Below are 21888 nucleotides of genomic sequence, written 5' to 3'. Positions count from 1 at the left end.
TGATACCAATCTGTCACACCCCCAAACCAAGGATGGCGGAAACGTCTGGGGGTGGAGGACTTCATGTATAGTATCACAACAACGAGTATAATAGTGCTCAAAGTAAATACAACCATCATAAATATAATTGAAAAAGTTACACCTAAGTATATGTTTACATGTTTCAAATCAATTACATTATGATGACAAAATGAACTGTTTGACGATTCAACGTCCCATCCTCACAATGGTGTTGGTTTTCCAATTTCAATGATTTCCTGAGAATACAAGTTGTTTGAAAAAGTGTCAACACAAAGGTTGGTGAGTTCATAAGAGATTTCGTTAGAAAAGTAAACCGTTTTCCTTGTAAAAGCGATAGAGTATGTATCCAGAAAATCCAATATTTTATTTATAAAAGTTATGTGGTCCTAAATGTCGGGACCGAGAATGAACAAGTATTTGTCATACTTAAAGATATAAAAGTGGTTTTAAATTGGCATAAAACCCTTTCTAATTTGAGAAAAATCCCGTAATGAATGGTGTGTAGTCTTAAATACCAAGGTTGAAAGTATACAATAATATCTGTAATTATTAATATAAAAAGTGATTTTAAATCGACATAAAACCCCCTTTGATTTATGAAAATCCCCGTAAACTTTATGTTTTGTTAACTCCCTATGTGAGCCGCTATAACCATACTATGACTGAATGAACCTGCCACGACGTTTCTCAGGCGTCGCGAAACTGAAATAACACTTGTCCCCACAGACCTGCCGGTCTAGCTGTTGCATGCAGCTCAGGTGTGGGGTGTCTAACCCAATATAGATCTATACACAACTATCACGTTCTCCTTACAAGAGACTCTGATTATAACTACCAGGAATTTGGATCCCGTACTCGGACGTATAAGGAGAGAATGTCTCACAATTTAAGTTAACAAGTTTACGTGTGGTGTGCGTGAGTGTAAAACCTTTTTCTGTGGGAATAAAACCTTTCGAAATGTGTTTGTTGTGTTAATGGAAACATAAACCATACCTATTATAGTTTATCAAAACAAGGGTAAAAGTGGTAATGTACATGAACTATACTTTAACATAGTTTATTCAAATGTTTGTATGTAATAGATGTGCTATGATTATAACAAATCGTTATTTATATGCTTTATCTAGCAAAATCCATTTGTTAACTGATGTATGACTATATACTAAGTTAAAATGTCATTTATTTGCAAAAACATATATTCACATAAAGATATACACCTTGCTCAACATGTTACAAGGTGAAATGAAATTGATAGCATTTTTCTGTTGTTAACATTTTCTTTTACTGATCTTAGAAAATTTATAGAAAAATCATCAAAGGTCCAAATCCGAATCTGTAAGAGGGTTTGGGAAATGAGTCTAGTTTGTTCATAATTTCTATTATGAATTTTAATGACCTCCAACTTGTGTGAAAAAGTCCGTAATCACAGACTGGTCCGGATTTGCTCTTGGAATGATAGGCAGTTTTGTAAAAATCACCATATATTGTAGAAAAATAGTGTGGAGATGTGCAAGTAGTCATTTTAAAGATAAGAACCGTAAATACTTGCACCTAAAACATTTTTGAAAACTAAAATGTTTAAGTTTCCCAAAGCAGTCCGTGAATGGAGTTGAATTTTTCCGATGAAGGCTGTTAAATGAGTTTAGTTGTGTTCTTGGTGTTTTAACTTGTATTCCCCCCCCCCCCCCTTAAAACTTAATAAAAACATGAAAAGATAGGGGTATGAACTCACCTTGAGTGGTTTCAGTAGATGAGTGTTGAAGAAGAGAAGTGTTCAACTCAAGAACACTTGAAAGATCACTTAAAGATTCGAAGATCTAACATGAATGTGATGATGTTTGTGTAAGGAATCAATGATTTTAGTAAAAGGGAAGTATGATAATCATAAGGAGGGTGATGATACTTACCAAAATGAAGAAGAAAAACTGGAAAATGCCTTGGAAATCTCTAATTTGTGTGAGAGAATTTGAGAGAAAAGTGGTGTTTGATTTGTGGTGGAAATGAGAGAAGTGAGTAAAATGAAGAGAGAGGGAGAGAGTCTTTCAGCTCTTTGGACGTGGGAGAGGCTATAAATTGAGTGGCAAGGTATGGCGGGGAGGTGTTTAGGTTAGTCATGGAGTGGGGGTGGTGGTTGCTTGTGTCATAAATCAAAGATAAGTCAACACTCCACCATAAGATCTCATTTAATAGATTTTATTCTTAAATATGAATTTCCCTAAAAATATATTGAATTTATGAATTTATGGAGTCTTATATGTTAAAATATGATTTTTGGAGAAAATCCCGCGTTAAAATAATTAAAAACGGGCTTAAAATGCTAAAAATATTGAAAACCGGGTAGAAAGTGCTGAAATCCGAAGTTTAGGACCGGAGGTGCTAAGGCTCGGTCATCAGCAGCCTAAATCCGAAGGGAGGTCTTGGTTGCGGAGGCGGATCTGAAGGAAAAAGGGGTTGCGGTCCGAGGTGATGCTCGCTGCGGGGCTCGCTGGCTGCGGCTCGCTTGCTGCGGGGCTTGCGGGCTGCGGCTCGCTTGCTGCGGTCGGCTCGCTGGCTGCGGTCAGCTTGCTGCAACTACTCCATTGTCGTCCGAAGACTGCGGCTTCTCAAGGGCCTCGGATTCAGTTCAAGTGGGCTCGGATCCAAGATGACTTGGCCCCTATAAAGAGGCTTCGGCCCTAAGGGGCTATTTTCCAAACTATCTCCCCTCTTTGAGTGGTTTCTCATCAAACCAAGTACCGGGATGCCCTCAAATGATCAAAATAAATCGAAAGGGGTTTTGAGAGAGATTTTGGGAGAGATTTTACAATCTTGGAGAGATTTCTCATATGGAGAGAGATTTGGGAGAGATTTCTCATACAAAGAGAGATTTGGGAGAGATTTCACATACTTGGAGAGATTTCTCATATGGAGAGAGATTTGGGAGAGATTTCACATACTTGGAGAGATTTCTCATACAAAGAGAGATTTGGGATAGCGGAAGATAGAGCGAAAGAGATTGGGAAAGGCTTCTTTTATGACCATTTTGAGTGCTTGGCTCCGCAACGCAAGGTCCGTAAGCTCCGTTAAGCCATGTTTAAGGATCTTGCACACTCCCAGTGAGTATGCAACATCGTTTTATCGGTTTGGTTCATTACTTACCATAGTTTTAGGTTAAGGAAATCTAGATGTATGAACTTTTCAATTTATGATTTCTCATTAGAATAGCAAGTTGTATAGTAATTACCTAATGTAAGCCCTAGTACGCAAGGGTTAGTTGGGTTGACCAGTTTGACTTGTTGACTTTATTTGACATTGAGTTTACCAGAATTTGACGGTTGTCCAACTATTAATCTAAGCAACTCATAAGAACAAGATAATTCAATCAAACTTTTTCATGTAATTAGCCTAACCATTAAACTAATACAAAACATGAATCTATTGACAATTATCTATGAAATTGGATTAGCATGAACGTTACCACATCAAAAACAGGTTTATAAGTTGAAAAACAGCTTAGGGTAATGTTCCTAGTCCAATTCCAGCCAAAACAGTCGAAGATATGTTGTCTGGGGGTCCAACTCGTCGAGTGCACGAACCAACTCGGCGAGTTGGATGAGTTTAGTCTTGGACTCGGCGAGTCTGCTGAGCAGACAGCAACAAATTTTGATTTTTCAGCCAATTTTGCAAGTATAACAAGAAAACAAGCCTAGGCTCTGATACTACTGTTGGTTTTTGAGCATTTTAACACTCCTAAGTGTACACGCAACCCTAAATACCGTGGATCTATGTTTTATCTATTATACATGCAAATATGAATACTCCAAGGTATTACCCTAACTAGCATACAATCATAAGTACTAGTATAACAAAAACTAGATAGAATACATACCTTTTTGATATAGCTTGATTTCATGGAGCTCAAGAGCCTAGTGCCCCAAGTGTGACACCTCAAATGGTTCACACAACATCAAATACACTTAGAATAACTTAAGAGAATTGAGACACTTCATGAAATCAGCTAGCCCTCACCATTCCTTCACAGTGTCCATTTTTTTGGGAAGAATAAAATGCTTATATAGTGTGTCACAATTAGAGTTACACCATGTAAACCCTAATTGTCTTGGCCTTTCATTTCTATGATCCATGGGTACAAAAACACCATGGAGCATCCATGAAGCATCTTATAGGTTTTAGCCCAACTTGATAATGCATGGAGCATTAGCCCACTATACAAGTATGGATGATTTACACAATCAAACCATATATTTAATTAGTCTCCTTTTGGTCACTTAATTAATTCCAAATTAATTCTTGATGAATACTAATTAAATAATCTTATTAATATATTAGAACTTATAAAATATTAACAAACCTTAAGTATTATTTCTCTCATTTTAGTCTATCCAGATGCATGATGCCATGCAACCCAAATGGACCATGCCAATCGGGTTAAGTACATACCAAATATAGTTATGAACTTAAACACTAATCCAACAGACATGTGCACACAAATACTTTCCATCCTTGTGTTTGCTATCCAATAGGGCTTGAGTGATCTTGAACTTTTCAAGTCTTCGAACATGTGGGTTAAGGAGAATAATTGGAGGATGTGGAGGAAGTGAAGTATGATTTCCATTTCCATTAATGCACTACTATATGAGAGAAATTCAAGTTAGTTGATTTAAGTCCTTAATATAACACCCAAATGAAATATTTAAGGCTAGGACCCAACACAATATTTTACAATTCGGAAGAAGGACGTCATAATCCGAATGCAAAATATTTGAAGGTAGGTAAATGACGATTTACCAATTTCCACCATGAAAAACGAAATTGATAATTAACTTTTAAATTGATTGAAATTCCAAGATCCTTTGAGACTCATTGAACGTTTCAATGGCATGTTTAAATCTCGATTGTGCCCTTCAAGTTTGTGACTGGGATGCCGAGGATCATAAACAAGCTGTGAATAACCATGCAAATTAGCTTGGCACACCCAATGTTACAACCACCTAATCGATGTGTCGGTTAACCACACACGCTCCATTGATTTATGATTAACATCAAGCTACCCTTTTCCATGCATTGTTAGTCCAAGATTAGTGTCACGGTTAACCACACACGCTCCACTAACGACTTAACAAGGTGCAAAGTGCAATTTCATGGGTTAGCACCAGATTCACATTTTCCTAAGTAACTAAGATTGTGAATTTATAAGTGTTTAGTTACTTAGTATTTCATTATGCTTTTAATGAGAATTTAAATTTCCTGTCAAACCCGTTCGGCTAACGACCCTCCATCAGTCAAGGAAGCTGTGGGTGAGAGTGGACACCCATTAAACTGTCATTTTATAAGCAGTAACCTTATACCCCCCTATAGACCGGCTTCGTGAATGAGGCCTACTAACGGTAAGACTAACTTTACTCTTATATATATATATATATATATATATATATATATATATATATATATATATATATATATATATATATATATATTAAACCTATAATATTATAAAAGTATAAGTGTTGAATTTTAAACTTTTAAAATTCTAGGGTTTGGAACTAAATGTTTCAAAGTGAGACTTTGCATTTATAAATCCCAAAACTTGAGGGCAAGTTTTGAACTATTCAAAAACTTTTGGTTTCCATAACTTATGAGTTTAATATAGGTTTTATGAAAATACTCTTGACATTCCATAACTTGAGGACAAGTTGTGGAGTTCATAAAAACATTTATCTAAAAGACTCTTTAAGTTCCATAACTTGAGGACAAGTTATGGAAGACTTAAAACCATTTAAGATGACATTTATAAATGAGACTTTTCACTTTCCATAACTTGAGGACAATTTATGGATTTCATCAAAAACAATTAGATCAAAAATTCCAAATAACAAAAACAAACAATTTGTCTATGATCTAATTAAACTCATAAGTTAAGATAATTCATATCAAACAAGTTTCAAGAAATTAGCCTAAGCACATAAAGTAATACAAATCATGAAACTTTGACAATTATCTTTTATTTGGATGAGAATAATTATTACCATATCAACAAAATCATATTTTATGAACTAAAACATTTTGTGGTAATGATTCTAATCCAAAACATGCCAAAAAAACTCAAAAAACTGCCATCTGGAGCACCAACTCGGCGATTACATGAACTGGACTCGTCGAGTTGGGCTTTTTCTGAGTGGACTCGGCGAGTCCCCTAGTGAACTCGGCGAGTTCACTGTCCAGAATGCAGAAAATTTGATTTTTTTTCTTTGAAAACCAATAATACATCAAGTATAGTGGAAAACAATCCTAGGCTCTGATACCACTAAAGGGTTTTAGTATACTACAACATCATATGGTGCACATACAACCCTAAATGCTTTGGATCTATGTTTTCTCTAATTATACATGCAATATTGTTTCCAAAGCATTAAGCCTACAACTAGCATGTAAATGACAAAATCAACATAAAATTGAGTTATAGAATTACCTCTTTGTTGTAGCTTGTAGAACTTCTTGAGTTTGGCCTTTAAGAACTTAGTGCCCCAAGTGTTGCACCTCAAATGGAATCACAACACACCCAGAACAAAGGAGACTTTTAAGAGAGTATTTCTTGCACCAAATCGGCTCAATGATCTCCAAGAACACTAGTGTGTCTAGTAGCCAATTTTGGATGCTAAGGGGCTTCTTATATAGTGTGGCAAGATTAGGGTTACACCATGTCAACCATAATGTGTATGACCTTCCATATTCCTTAGGCTCTATGGGTTTAAACCCCCATGGATCATCCATGGATTGTAACTTTGGTTTAGCCCAACATAAAGAATCATGGATCATTGGCCCACAGCATAACAATGAATGGTTTTACCAAATCAACCCTAATATTTAATTAGTCTCTTTTGATCACAAAATTAATTCCAAATTAATTCTTGATCAATTCTAATTAAATCATACGATTTCATATTAATATATTAGAAATTATAATATATTAACAATTCATAAATAACTTCTTCTCAAAAGTCCATCCTATCAAATTGTCCTGGTGATATGCAACCCAAATGGACCATGCTACTCTCGGGTCAAGTACATAACAAATATAGTTATGGGCTTAGACACCTAATCCAATAGTTTAAGTTTGATTCAAAACAAACATGTAAGGAAAATGGGTTTTGGATCCCTTTTAGAGTTGTGCATCAAGAGAATTCCATTGAAGCTTACGTATTTTGTTGATCAACATTATGATCATTAAAAGAACATTATTGTGCTTGATAAAAAAATTAAGATCACAAAAGAAAATATTCATAAAGTGTTTGGTCTACCAAATGGAGGAAGAATATTGTTTGATTTTCATTTTGTTGACAATGAGAATGAAATGTATGTTAGATAGCAAAGCCAGTTTACAAAAGAAACCATGAATGCCAATGGGTTCAAAGAAGCCATCATGAAATCCAAAAGAGATGATATCTTCAAGCTAAATTTTCTTTCTTTGTTTGTGAGTACGTTTGTTGAATTACATTCTTATGGGATGTGTAACATAGATCTTGTAAGAAGAGTACTTGGAGTTGAAGACATCCCATGCATTGATTGGTGTGCATACTTAAATTATTGTTTGAAAAGTACAAGATCTCTATGGCATCAAGATAAAAAAATGCTATTATTATGGGTCAATGTTTTTATTGATGGTATGGTTTTTGTTTAATTATTTTAATTATTTTTTATATATGAATATCTAATATAATTTATAAACTAATATCATGCAGCTATTTTACTATGATGGTCTTGAATGTCAGCGTTTAATCATAAAGTAAAAAATTCCAACAATAACAATGTGTGATGTGCTAAGAATTACCCACTCTTTTTAAATTTATAACCAAATGAACTTAACTAGCTAGAATGCACCTAGGAAGTGTACCTAGTCAGATTATAGAATAGTTTCAATAAGTCGGGTATCAATCACATGGAACAGATTTATTTTACTAACCTAATTACTACTAAATTAACCTAAATTAAGAAAAAGTTAAATTGGTTTTTATCTGATTTTGCAAGTTCAGACAACCTTAACTTTTAACTAACGATTTCAATCAATTACTAAAACCACTTCCGTTTAGTTTGAATCCACTTCTCCTCTATGGTTAACCACTAATTATGGATTATTACAGTTGGTTATCAAATATTATGTTATTAGCACTTCAAGTCCTAATTTAATAATATTTTCACTAATTCATGTAAAATTATGCATCGTCACACACTAGCAAACACAGAATCAGTTATACGATATAAATAAGCTATGTAAGATTGATCTAAATAAACACAATTATGGTCATAATTTATGTTCTCCAGTACAGCTAAATTAGTTACTTTTATTAGTTATCTAATATTTTGTCGATCATAGATCTAGCAATTTAATAGACACTAAACTACTAGGTAACAAGTTCATGTAACTTAATGGTCACTAGGCTACACATATCCTGAATTCAAGCAATCTAAGTATCTAATATTAACATGTTAGGTAAAGATAATCAATAACAAGCTCAAAACCAACTATTAAAATCCATAATTTGATAAACTAAACCATAAAGTTAAAGCTTCATCTAGCTAAACGAGAGTAGCTAAATTCAGCTACTCATGGCTAAAAACACAAACACAAATCTAATTAAAACCGACATGATTAAAGTGTACCAAACCAATGTAATGAATATGTTCTTCAATCTCTCAATCTTCAAGAAATTCTTCTTCAAATAGATGTTTTTCGCACTTTTCTGACCTTCAAACTCGGTTGTCTCTCCTGAATATGTCTCATCCCACCTCTTCAAATGGTAAAAGTGAAGGAGTATTTATAGTTTTGGAAATACGTTGCTCAAGTCGTGAGCTTTGATGTCACACATGGCGAGTTGGGTAGTTATCCATATTGAACACGGATTTCAAATTCACGTATGTTAATCTTTTAGAATCTGATACTTACGGCGTGAGCTTTAACCCCTCACGTCGTGAGATTTGCTTTTCAGAAGGAATTTCCTTCTTTTAACCTTCAATCCTCCAAATTTCCAATTCTCGTCAATTATGGTCCTTTATCTTCAAGAGTATTCCTCTTGGCTACAAAATTCATTAATCTCATAAGTATAATATATCTTTGCATTTAACCAAATTATTAATAAACTTGTATTAAAATATTGCCTAAAATGTGTATAAATATGGTAATATCATATATCCCACACTTATCCTTTGCTTGCCCTCAAGCAAAACTAACTTATTTTAAGTCAAACTTTTATCACCAACATCACATAAGACATTCCATTTTGAACTCAGCCATTATACCAAGACCTTAATGCGTATATTTGTGTCTAAAATCCTAATAACTTCCCAATCCTAAATACTCACAATCCTTATGAACCTTTACCCCTTAGATTATATGACACTCATTTGTGCAACCCTCCGAATCCATCCTCAGAAATATTTTTTAACGTCAATGTATTTTTGGTTAAGCTACCCAAGCATACATAATCTAGAAAAATTACAACTTTTGATACCACAATGGAGCTCGTTGGAATTCTTCAATTCTTAGAATAATTGATCTTTGATTTCTTTGAATTCACCACCTTTATTGTTTGATTTTTAGAATCTTCAACTTTTGATTCTTCAGAATTTTTGATCTTTTGATCTTCATACTTTGAAAGCTCCAAAAATTTTACAACTTTTTGGTAATTTTCTCTCTCTCTCTCTCTCTCTTTTTTATATAACTCACTTTTTTCGCTAAAATCCTACATGCTGAAGAAAGGGAGCTTAATTTCAACATTTATTGGTTAGATGTATTAGTCTAAGTGCAATGACTACATAAGCTCTCCTGGATGGATTTCAGGTGTAAGCTACAAAACTTGTTATGCCATATAAAGGACCAGATTATCTTTCATATCTCATGATTTTTCACTAAAACTTGGGAAGCCACAAATATACTATAACATATGTTGGCTCAAGCATTGGATCATCTCACGCAACACTAGCAACTTAAGTTTTTAAATTATCACTAGATTCAATTTTTAGATTATTATTCCAAATCTATTTAAAATTTTGTAAATTTTAAATTTTCTAGTAATTTACTTTTTCGACCCCCTACTCCACATTTATTAAATACAATGCCCTCATTGTATGCATAAAATAATTTAAAAAACAATAAAATGGAGAAAAAGGAACATACTCCACTGGGGTAGTAATGGTGAGATCGATTTTTTAACGTGTGGAAAACTGGAACATCTTGAGTATGTGACTGGAACTTGGATCTTCTGAGACATGTGAATGTGCCTGAAAAATATGAATAGGAAACTTGCATCTTCAACAAGTGTGGTGCATAGGATCTTCAAAGCATATCATCTCAATATGGGGAAGCCTATGCCACATTGCAAAGTTGGAAGAGTAGATAAATGCCATTTTGGACTGCTCATGATATGGTGATAGGAGTCACTTTGTGATGTCGTAATAAATCGAATTCTAAATCTGATGGCATCAAGCTCACGACATGAGGAATGAAGGCTCATGTCATGAGAACTGGGTCTTCATAGAATGCATTTGTGCAACCAATCTTCTATCCAAGTGAATGCAACTAAATGTCTAAATGCATTAAGACCCTTTTAAGACTCTATTTTTGTTGACTCTTTCCTCTTCTCTAGTCTCTTTTCTCTCACGAAATTAACCCCACACTTATTAAAATTATTGGTTTCGACTCATAACTCTAATGGAGAAATCGCTAATAGCTTGATGATTCAATTCATGAACTAGGTTAAAAATTGAATATGTTATATGAAAGTGACAATGAAAGCGATGAAAACTCAAACGTCGATCAATTGGTGAATTCATGATGTTGAGTAAAAATCACAGTTTGAAAGATCGTAAACAACTGTTGAAGATGAAGATTAACAGAAATCGTTGAACACTTGAAGCTTTATCGAAATCAATGATCACATAGTTAAAATCGATCACAATCTTGTAATGAATTACTAATGTCGATAGATGAACATAAACCTCAATCATTCAGATTATCAATTGCATATGTAGAAGAATGAAGAACATGAACTCGAAAAACACAAAAATCATGGATTTAAAAGTTATGATTTCGCATCATTCGATCAATGTCTAACTCAAATCGGTTATCGGTTGAAAGAATATAAGATTGGAGATAGAAGATCGATCAAAGTGAATTGAAGAACAAGGAACGTTGATCCATCGAATATATTGGTAGAAGAATCGAAACTGATGAGGTGGTTTCTTGATGACGTGAAGATGACGCTAACATTATATCAAATTTGATCATCTTAAATTTAACCTAATGACTAATCTATCCCTGCTTAACTAATCAATTAGATTAATTAATGTTAATCAATTTTTTTACGAGTCACAAGATCAAATTTGATCAAAGGCTAAGATTCGGTCCTTATGTTTCAAAAAATATCGGTGGTCTCAAATATATATATATATATATATATATATATATATATATATATATATATATATATATATATATATATATATATATATATATATATATATTAGAAAATCAACAAATTTAAAAAATCAACTCATAGTTTTGAATATTGAACATTGATTGCAGTTAGACATATAATGCAGGGGTGGCGGAGGACTATCTATCTTCCTTTGACTGCATATTTTATTTGATAGGGTTTATGTCACATCCCAATATGTTTCGTCAATTAATTCATCAATAAAAATTTAATTTTGTTAAGTGTTTATATTATTATTAATTGTCATCAACGTTAAATAAGTTTATGTAATAAATAAAAAATAAAATTGTTAATAAATTTTATAAAATGATGAACTCATATCTACTAGTAAATCTATATATTTAACCACTAACTTTTGGACATCAACCGTATAAAAAAGTTATTAACAAGCCTGAACGTATTTATATAAAATGAGCGCATATGAATATTTCTAAAATGCATGCCTTTATTCTTGAAAGGGTGGAGGAAGTCTCAACCCATTCAACTTAGTGTCACATCAGCGCCATATCAGTATTTCTCTCTCCTCTCTCTTCCATCTTTCTCAACCCATCATACATAGAAATCCTATCTTTCTCAACCTACTTAACTTTTTATTTTAAAATAAACACAAACTAATAAAAATTATACAAAAATAATTTGCATAATATAAAAAATATACAAAATAATTTAAAAACTAATTAAATAGCATACAAAATTGATTTGGTACAAGTTTTGATGCATAATGTACAAGTGATTAGTGCATGAGTTGAAATGATATATACGGGTTAGTGAAACCGCATATGTAACCCACTCAACCTAAAAATGTCAACCCGCTCAAGAAGGTTTCATACATTGGAGGTACCGCCAGCAAAATTTTCCATGATACCCTCCTCCCTACTAAATGAAAATGATTTTTCCACTTGTCAATTTCTCAGGAGATTTGACACTTATCATTTTATAGTATTTTTGAAATAAATCTTATTACTTGTCAATTTTTGGTTTGTTTCGATTTTTAAAATTAAAGTCATATATATATATATATATATATATATATATATATATATATATATATATATATATATATATATATATTTCTTCCTTTTTTATTTTAAATTTTTACATTAAAAAATATTTACTTTTTACACTTTAATGTTTAATCTTTTTTAAATTAATCCGTGTAATACATAAGTCTCACAATCTAGTAAATATTAAGGTATAAATGATTAAGAAAATCATAAACAACATTGATTTAAAAAAAAAAAAAAAAAAAAAAAAAAAAAAAATGAGTATCCGTATAAAAGCTTTTATAAAATGCATATAATAAATTAGATAATGTATTCAATATTAATTAAAAGAACACAAAATAAATCTAAAGAAAATCAAGTTGATATCATATAAGGTTATAAATACCTTTGGCGGGTTTTTCCAAATTGCAAGCATCCTCACTCACATTTCTAGAGAATACCTTCGCATATACACACGATCATCTTCACAAAAATGGCTGCCACCGTTGCTTCAGTCGTCTCAGGCTACGATCGACAATCGGAGCTCAAAGCTTTCGACCAAACAAAAACCGGCGTCAAAGGACTCGTCGATGCCGGAATCAGGAAAATCCCTCCAATCTTCTTCCATCCCCGGGACACCACCCCCAAAATATCCACCGCTGCTGTCGAGATTCCGGTCATAGACCTTCAATCGACCCATAGAGCATCGATGGTGGAGATGATTCGTGAAGCCTCGGCGAACCTAGGTATTTTTCAGGTGGTGAATCATGGGATTCCTGTGAGTGTTATGGAGGAGGTGGTTCAAGGAGTTCGTAGATTTCACGAACAAACCGATGAGGTGAAGAAAGGGTTTTACACGAGGGATCTTTCAAGTACATTCGTGTATAACAGCAATTACGACCTGTATAGTTCCCCCGCCTTGAACTGGAGAGACACCTTCTTTTCATTCATGGCTCCGTCACCTCCGCCGCCTGAGAAATTACCGGAGGTTTGCAGAGACATTCAAATCGAGTACTCAAATCAAGTGATGAAATTAGGAGGCGTACTTTTCAGATTATTCTCAGAGGCGTTGGGATTGAACGCAAATCATCTTGGAGATCTCGATTGTGGCAAAGGGCTTTTATTCTCCGGCCATTATTACCCTGCTTGTCCACAACCAGAGCTAACCATGGGCACAAGCAATCATACAGACGACGGATTCCTAGCTGTGCTTTTACAAGATCAAATCGGAGGTCTCCAAATCCGCCATCAAAATCAATGGATTGATGTTCCTCCGACACCTGGTGCGCTTGTGATCAACACCGGAGATCTATTACAGGTATACCATTCGATATATGATTCTAATTATGAGAATTCAAAATTGGAGTCTGATTCTATTAGCGTGTTTCAGATGATGTCGAATGACAAATTGACGAGTGTGGAGCACAGAGTGTTGGCAAATGAGAAAGGGCCGAGAGTGTCGGTGGCGTGTTTCTTTGGCACCCATTTAACGCCGTCGGAGAAGGTGTATGGACCCATTAAAGAGCTGCTTTCCGATGAGAATCCGGCGAGATACAGGGAAACCACCGTCCATGACTACAGTCGATATACTGTCTCTAAGGGCCTTGCTGCAGGAGCTACTCGTTTGCATCATTTGAAACTCTAAATTGAATGGCATATTTATATATACATATTTAAAATCCATTATATATAAATAAAGATACGAATAATTGCATGTTATATCATGTTGGGACAAACTATGAGAGATAAAATGTATTTTTTTTTTTTATTTGGTGTAATGCATTTTAAATACGATTAATGCAACAAACTTTTGTATTTTTTTTATTGATGCAATACTCATTTTTATACAAATACACAACCATTTCTTATATAAAATATACAATGATGTTTTATAACATATCCAAATCATGCAACTAGCTTTTAATTATGTTATCCTTGAATTTTAAAACCACATATAATTACTCTCAGGAAAATATATACGTACACTTTTCCATATCACTCCTTATATATATATATATATATATATATATATATATATATATATATATATATATATATATATATATATATATATATATATATATATATATATATATATATATATATATATATATATATATATATATATATATATATATATATAGGTGGGTTCAATTGAGAAAATAAAAAAGGTTGAGAATGGGGGAATCATTCTCAGCCACTTGTTCGTTCATCATCAAAATTTTTCCTCCAACCTTCAATAATCATCCAGATTTCTTCAACTAAACCGGAATTTCTTCGCTGTTCATGAAATTGGAATCAGAGTTCTGGACTCGCAGTCACAGTCGACATTGAGGGACTTGGAATCGATACTCACAGGTTCCCAATCGGATTTTCGGAAATCAAAATCAAATTGAGAAATCGATCAGAGATAGGATGCCGCATCTGAAGTCGAAATCAGAAGTATATGATGATTTGGAATTGATAACTTGATGTATTTAACATTTTTAAAATAGTTAACTTGTTTGCACTCCAACTGTTTGATGAAATGCATAAACTAAATTATCATGTTATATTCACATATGAATATGTTTTCTCACCTGAATCAGTATATGATTATTAAAAACACAAAACAAATATGCAAGTCTGTATATTATTCATATGTGAATAACATATAAAATTTATATATATATATATATATATATATATATATATATATATATATATATTTATCAAAATACCTTCAATATTCATAAGTGAATATACCTTGTAATATTCATATGTGAATATACTGTGTAATATTCATAAGTGAATATATCATCTAATATTCACAAGTGAATATACTTTGTAATATTCACATGTGATATACCATGTAATACTATGTAATATTCACATATGAAATATCATTTAATACTCATAAGTGAATATATCATCTAATATTCACAAGTGAATATACTATGTTAATATTCACAAGTGAATTCATCGTCCAATATTAAAATATGAATACACTATGTTTATTATATGCTATATTCATATATGAATGATACTTAAATTGTAAAAAAAAATCATACTTTTTATTCATAAGTGAATAACGAATGCACTGTAATAAAACGTGATGCATTGTCTATTTTATCTTAAAACTATATCAATATGGATGTCTATTTGTAGAGAATAGAAAATCATGAATTTTGGTATATTTAAAATCATTTTTTGATAAAAATAGCTTATAAAAATTAACAAAAAACAAAAAAAACTATGTTTTTGTATATATTAAGGTAATGATTAGCATAGTTTAAGGAAATATGTTATGTTAGAAAACACATGTGCATTCGTTTCCCATTTACGCGGGTACGTTGGAGGCTTTTGCAACAAAAATAAATGATTGGCTGAGAATGATTCCCCCATTCTCAACCTTTTTTTTTCTCAATTGAACCCTCCTATATATATATATATATATATATATATATATATATATATATATATATATATATATATATATATATATATATATATATATATATAATTTTCCATATCACTCCTTCCTCTAAATAATCGAAATATATGATTCAAAACTGCCTCCAAATAATCCAAATATATGATTCAAAATCTTGAATCTTTATCATGTGTATCAAGTTTCGATCTCGATACACCATTTTTAGTCATAACATCTTCTCTACAAGTGTGTTTATCTTCTTTGTGATGTCTTCTCCGCCACCACTTCTTCTTGTTCAATCTTCTTTTTTATTTTTACTCGTGATTTCAGTAATCTACTAAGGTAATGGTTTAAAGTTAGGGCATGCATTGCTATATCTTTTATCGATTAGGGCAAGATTTAAAGTTAAAAATAGTTTGTGTAATTTTTCATATCGACTTGATTCTAAATTTCAATGTTATTGACTTCTTTTAGATTCTGAGATGAGTTAGGGTGGCTATTTAATGATTTTGCAATCTTGGTGATTGATTAGGATACAAATGTTCATAATTGTTGAAGGAAATACTTTTCGTATCCATTTGTTTTTAATTTATTTGTAAGTTTTAGCTACGTACAATCCTAACAATAGATTATTTGGTTTCATGTAGACAATGTAAGCAACAAAAATAGGCAAATTAATTTTGTAATAGCAAGTTTGACATTTTGTATTAAAGAAGCTATGATTCGAACCTACTTCTTTATATAGACCATGGATAATAATTTTTTTAAAGCTTTTCTGACAACCCAAAAATTTCTGTTAGTTTTAACTTCGAAATTAACGTCGAAATTAGTTACGTCAAAAATTAGCCAAATTTATCCCGAAAATATTTTTGACCGGAATTAAACCCATTGGAATATTTTAAATAATATTCGTCAAGCGAACAAAAATTTAGGTCGTATAATTTTAAAATGTTGCCGTGTTTAACGGTTGACGTGAAAAACCCGTTCGCGGTTGGTGTCAGGAGAACCCCAGCCATGCCATAAGCTCCACCCTATATAAGGGTTGAGTGGGATTCACTCCCACCTTTTTCCCACCTTAGACACACACTCTCTCTCTCTCTCTACTTTCTCTCTCTACAAATGGGTTTTGGTCAAAAATCGCCCCTTCGAGCCTCAAATCGGTAAGTAAACATTCCTAGCTTGTTATCTAACTTACCTAGCTTGCAAATTCGTGACTTAATCATCCAAAAACCAAAGAACATGAGTTTACGGTCTTGGGAGCCTCCCAAAACCGTAAACCCCTTTGGAAGTGGGTTTGATGCCCAAAAACCCTTCCAAAACACTTCTTATGCTTAGAAATGGCTTAGAGGCTTACCCGAAAGACCTTAGAACACCAAAATCAGACCAAATGGGGAGTAAACATGAGTTTACGGTCTAAGAACATCCTTAGACCGTAAACCCAAATGCATGGACCATAAACACTTGTTTAAGTGTTAAACTACCCCACAAACACCTCCAAGGGCTTCCATGAAACTTCCTTGAGTGCATAGAGCCTTATTTTCCTTCATTATATGCACCAAAGCATACAAATAGGTGTCACACTAGAGTTTACGGCCCAAGAAGGTTCTTGGACCGTAAACACCTATTCTTAGACCATAAACACCCCCAAAGGTTGTTAAAGTGCTCTTAACACTTTGTATGGCTTGGAATTGGACCTAGAACTTCGTATGCTTGACCTACAACCACCAAAACATAGGATTCATGGGCAAAATGAGTTAACTACCGTAAACTCATGTGTTTAAGGTAGTAAACTCCCCCAAGAACATCTTCTTAGACCGTAAACACCTTTCCAAGGTGTTTAAGTGCCCTAAACACCTTCCTAAGCTCCTAGAAGTGACTAGAACCTTACATGCATGAGTTAGAACCACCAAACAACAAAAGAAATGGACCAACATGAGTTTACTACCGTAAACTCATGTGTTTACGGTCGTAAACTCCTCAAGGATTAGTCATAGGCCGTAAACTCCTCAAATGGTCCATTTTGAAGCCTTAAACCCTTCATAAGCCCTAGAATTGAACCTAGCCTAGTTCCACAAGTGTTATAAGACCTTAATGCATCAAAGAACACACCATCCATGATTTTATGACCGTAAACTCATGGGTATAAGGTCTTAGGGCCATAAACTCTCTAAAGAGTTTACTCTTGAAGAGTAAACTCCCTATCTAGGCCATACACACCCTTAGATGATACCCGGGACACTCCTAGCACTTGACCAAAGTGTTTTCCGCACTTTAGAAGGCGTTTACGTGTTAAATTAGTATTATAATTACTAATTGTATGTAAACATATGTCATCATATATTATTAGGTCACTAAGTGTGTTCAAGTCTTCACTTGACACCGAGCACCCAACCGGCACCTTCGTCGGATCCACTTACAACAGGTGAGTTCATACCCCTAAATTAACCTTTTAAATGTTTTTACATGTTTTTATGGGGGGGAGGGGAATACAAGTTAAACATGCTAGTTATCATATCAATCACATGTGATTGATAACCCACATGCACAAGGATTTACTACACTGTCAACTGTTTTACCGAGTATGATACTGTAAATGGTTTTCCAAAACGTCTTTACTTGTTCAAAGCTTTTCTCAAATTGTCTCTCGCGCTGTATGTTTTACTTCAGTTTCAGCTACAACAGTATTTTAAACAAAGGATTTCTCTACCTACAATGTTTTATCAAAGTTTCATTTAAAACTTGTTTATGAAAGGTTTTCAAAGGATTTCTAAAGGTTTTCAAACTTATTTTACAAAAGATTACCAAGTCGTGATTTTCTTAAGTATAAAGGTTTTCCAAAGTTTTCATCTAAGTTTTCTTCCATGTTTTTATACTCCTACTTTGTTAGATACTACTGCTTCATTATACTTCTACTTAGTTAATGCTCCTACTTAGTTAAATGCTATTACTTTGTTAACGTTTTTACTTCGTGATACGCTCCTACTTGTTAACACTTTTACATCGTGATACACTCCTACTTCGTGATACGCTCCTGTTTGTTAACGCTTTTACGTCGTGATACGCTCCTACTTCGCGATACGCTTCTACTTATTAACTCTTCTACTTGTTGACGCTCCTACATTGTAAACGCTCCTACTTATTAACGCTTCTACTTTGTTAACACTTCAACTTCGTTAAATGTTTCTACTTAGTTAAATGTATGCCTGTACTTGTATAGTTATATAAATAATGTTTAAAGGACTTAGGAAGGTTAGTTCGCCCTATTTCTTTTTCCTCGTTGGGATGTGGTCTGGTGGGATCGGATATCCGTCCGAAGGTCGTTTGATCATTAATTATATATTATGTATACATGTATAGACATATAGGTTTACATCAGTCGGTTCAGTTGTGAGTCTCTATCATTAGTCCAGTATTTTACATCAGAACTCACTATACGAGATGCATCTTCAGGACACGGCCTTCTCCGTTGTCTAGTTGGTAACCAGAGTCTCCTATAGGGAGAGCGGGCATTGTGTGTATAGATCTATACGGGATTGACACCCCCACACCCTGACTGCTAGCTACAGTCCACGGCCTACCAAGCCGATGGGTGACAAATGTCACATTCTTTCTGACGCTTGCAGGGCGTCAAGTTCTCTAGTGTCTATCAGTATGGTTACGAGTATCTCGGGGTTACCTTGTAATTCATGGCCTTAAGGTAACGGGAATTAACACTGTATTCACTGTTTTTAGACCTTGTTAGACGTATCATTCAATTGATACTGTCTGCGGTCTGTATCGCTTTGTTTTAGACCTTGCTAGACGTATCATTCAATTGATACTGTCTGGGGTCTGTGTCTCTCTATTTTAGACCTTGCTAGACGTATCATTCAATTGATACTGTCTGGGGTCTGTATCTCTTTGTTTTAGACCTTGCTAGATGTATCATTCAATTGATACTGTCTGGGGTCCATGTCTCTCTGTTTTAGACCTTGCTAGACGTGTCATTCATTCGATACCGTCTGGGGTCTGTATCTCCTTTTTGTTAGACTGATCCAGGCGTGTCGTTCATTCGATACTCTCCTGGAGTCTATGATTTCTTTTGCCTTAGTCAGCAGCATTCCCTGCTAAGGCATAGGTTATTTTCCCTAATATTCTCCTACTTTCTTTAAAATCAAATACCGTATTTTGGTAATGATTGTGTTTAAGGGAAAATTACTTTTACAACATAACTTTGTCAAGTCTTGGTAGAAGACTGCTTTTAATTAGAAAATATAGGATTTTCTGGAAAGGACTCTAATCCACTGTAGACTCTAAACTACTACTTTTATAAAGTTATTTTGAACTTACACAAATGACACTAAATACTTATGAACTCACCAGCATTTATAAAAATGCTGATACTCGCTTTCAAAATAACTTGTATTCTCAGGTCAGCTATAGACAGGTACATCCCAGGAGCTTTTGTTGAAGACGGTTTTGTACCAAGCTGCATCTATACTAGTTTCTGTAATACTTTAATGATTCTTTACAATGTAAACTATGTAAAACTATTACTATTAATGCAATGGTTGTTGTACTTTGATTACTATACTACATATGTTGTGATACTTGGCATGACGTCATCCACCCCAGAACGTTTCCGCCGTTCCGGTTTTGGGGTGTGACAGATTGGTATCAGAGCATTGTTTATAGTGAGCTCAGTATATCAATTCATAAAAGATATACAGCCTATAAATACATAGGGATAAAACACTCTGACCAATAATTATACTTTAAAATATAACCATATTTTACCAAAGTATAAGAACATCCAGAATCTAAACACTCGAACAAAGTATCACAAGAAGAACAAGAATAAAAGTCTTCGGATATTGAGCATTACCGTCAAACCTGGGCAGTTATGTAATCGTAAGCTGGAATAAATGTAACCTGATCAACTACATTTATTCGAGATGCGATGAACGTGTGCTTGGGAGTGATAGTGGTGTTGCAACAGGTCTGAAACTTACCAACTAGGAATGCTAGAGCCAAACATAAAGTTTAAAATACTATGGGAGTATTTTGGAATACTAAAAGACTCACATTAATCCCAGAACCATATTCAGAAGTTAAGAACAAACAAGAAATTAAAATACCATAGGGGTATTTTAGGATCCATAGATAACCTTGTGTGAAGAACTAAAAAGATCCTTATTGATATACATACAATTACAGAGGGTATACTCCCAAGGTTATATATAATAAGGATCCCATATGCTAAGAATGTGTGGTTTCGCTCTACTTCCTTTTCTTAGTTGGGATGTGGATATAGAGTAGTATCACATATTCGAAGGCCTATCGGATCTAAGCTATATATGATTTGTATACCCTATGTGATCGTAGCAGGACTCGATATGGATCACCTAGTGAAATGTTAATAATCTCTTAGGATTCTTCAGACATTTCCATTCTTGCACAAACCCTGTAGAAAACCCTATCCACTTCAGTACTCGGAAGAAGAGTTGATTCAGACCCAGAAGAGGTTCATTGAGAAGATTTCCAGTTCGGAAATAAATGAACTAGGTCGAGACTATTGAAACCACCAAGTGCCTATACCTTTTAGGGACATCGGTGAGAAATTCGCCTAAACTTCTGAGATTTCCAGTCATCCATCATGAAGTGATGACACCCATAGCCAGATTCGGAAGTAAGGCGGAGTAGAAATTCAATATGTCTTCACGAGAAAAGAACCCTAGGTAACTACCCGAAGGAAACCAACGCCGGTCCCGGTCAAAGATACGAGGTAGACAGAGGGAGCCAGTACATGGAACCCGAGAAGTGTCTTTTCCTCGTGTTCGTCACGCTAATACACCCATAAAATAATACAATTTAGTGAGTTAGTGATTACACTACTCACGCTATGTGTTAGGTAAATAGCCTTTTCCCGTTACAAGTAATACGATTAGAGCGGATCCCCACACCTCTATTGAGGTTGTTTAGCCATAAGTCTTCATGAGCCTTT

General features: G+C 33.9%; 1 protein-coding gene across 1 annotated transcript; it reads left to right on the top strand.

Moving 5' to 3' along the window:
- Positions 1-12903: 12903 nt before the first annotated feature.
- LOC111888100 (1-aminocyclopropane-1-carboxylate oxidase homolog 1) lies at positions 12904-14312 on the top strand. Its single transcript, XM_023884211.3, has 2 exons — positions 12904-13811; positions 13884-14312. Exons 1-2 carry the CDS (start codon positions 12987-12989, stop codon positions 14136-14138), a joined length of 1080 nt encoding a protein of 359 aa, XP_023739979.1. The 5' UTR covers positions 12904-12986; the 3' UTR covers positions 14139-14312.
- Positions 14313-21888: the final 7576 nt, after the last annotated feature.

The sequence above is a fragment of the Lactuca sativa genome, chromosome 3, assembly GCF_002870075.4.
Source record: "Lactuca sativa cultivar Salinas chromosome 3, Lsat_Salinas_v11, whole genome shotgun sequence".
NCBI lineage: Eukaryota > Viridiplantae > Streptophyta > Magnoliopsida > Asterales > Asteraceae > Lactuca > Lactuca sativa.
This window is presented reverse-complemented; position numbering and strand designations above follow the sequence as displayed.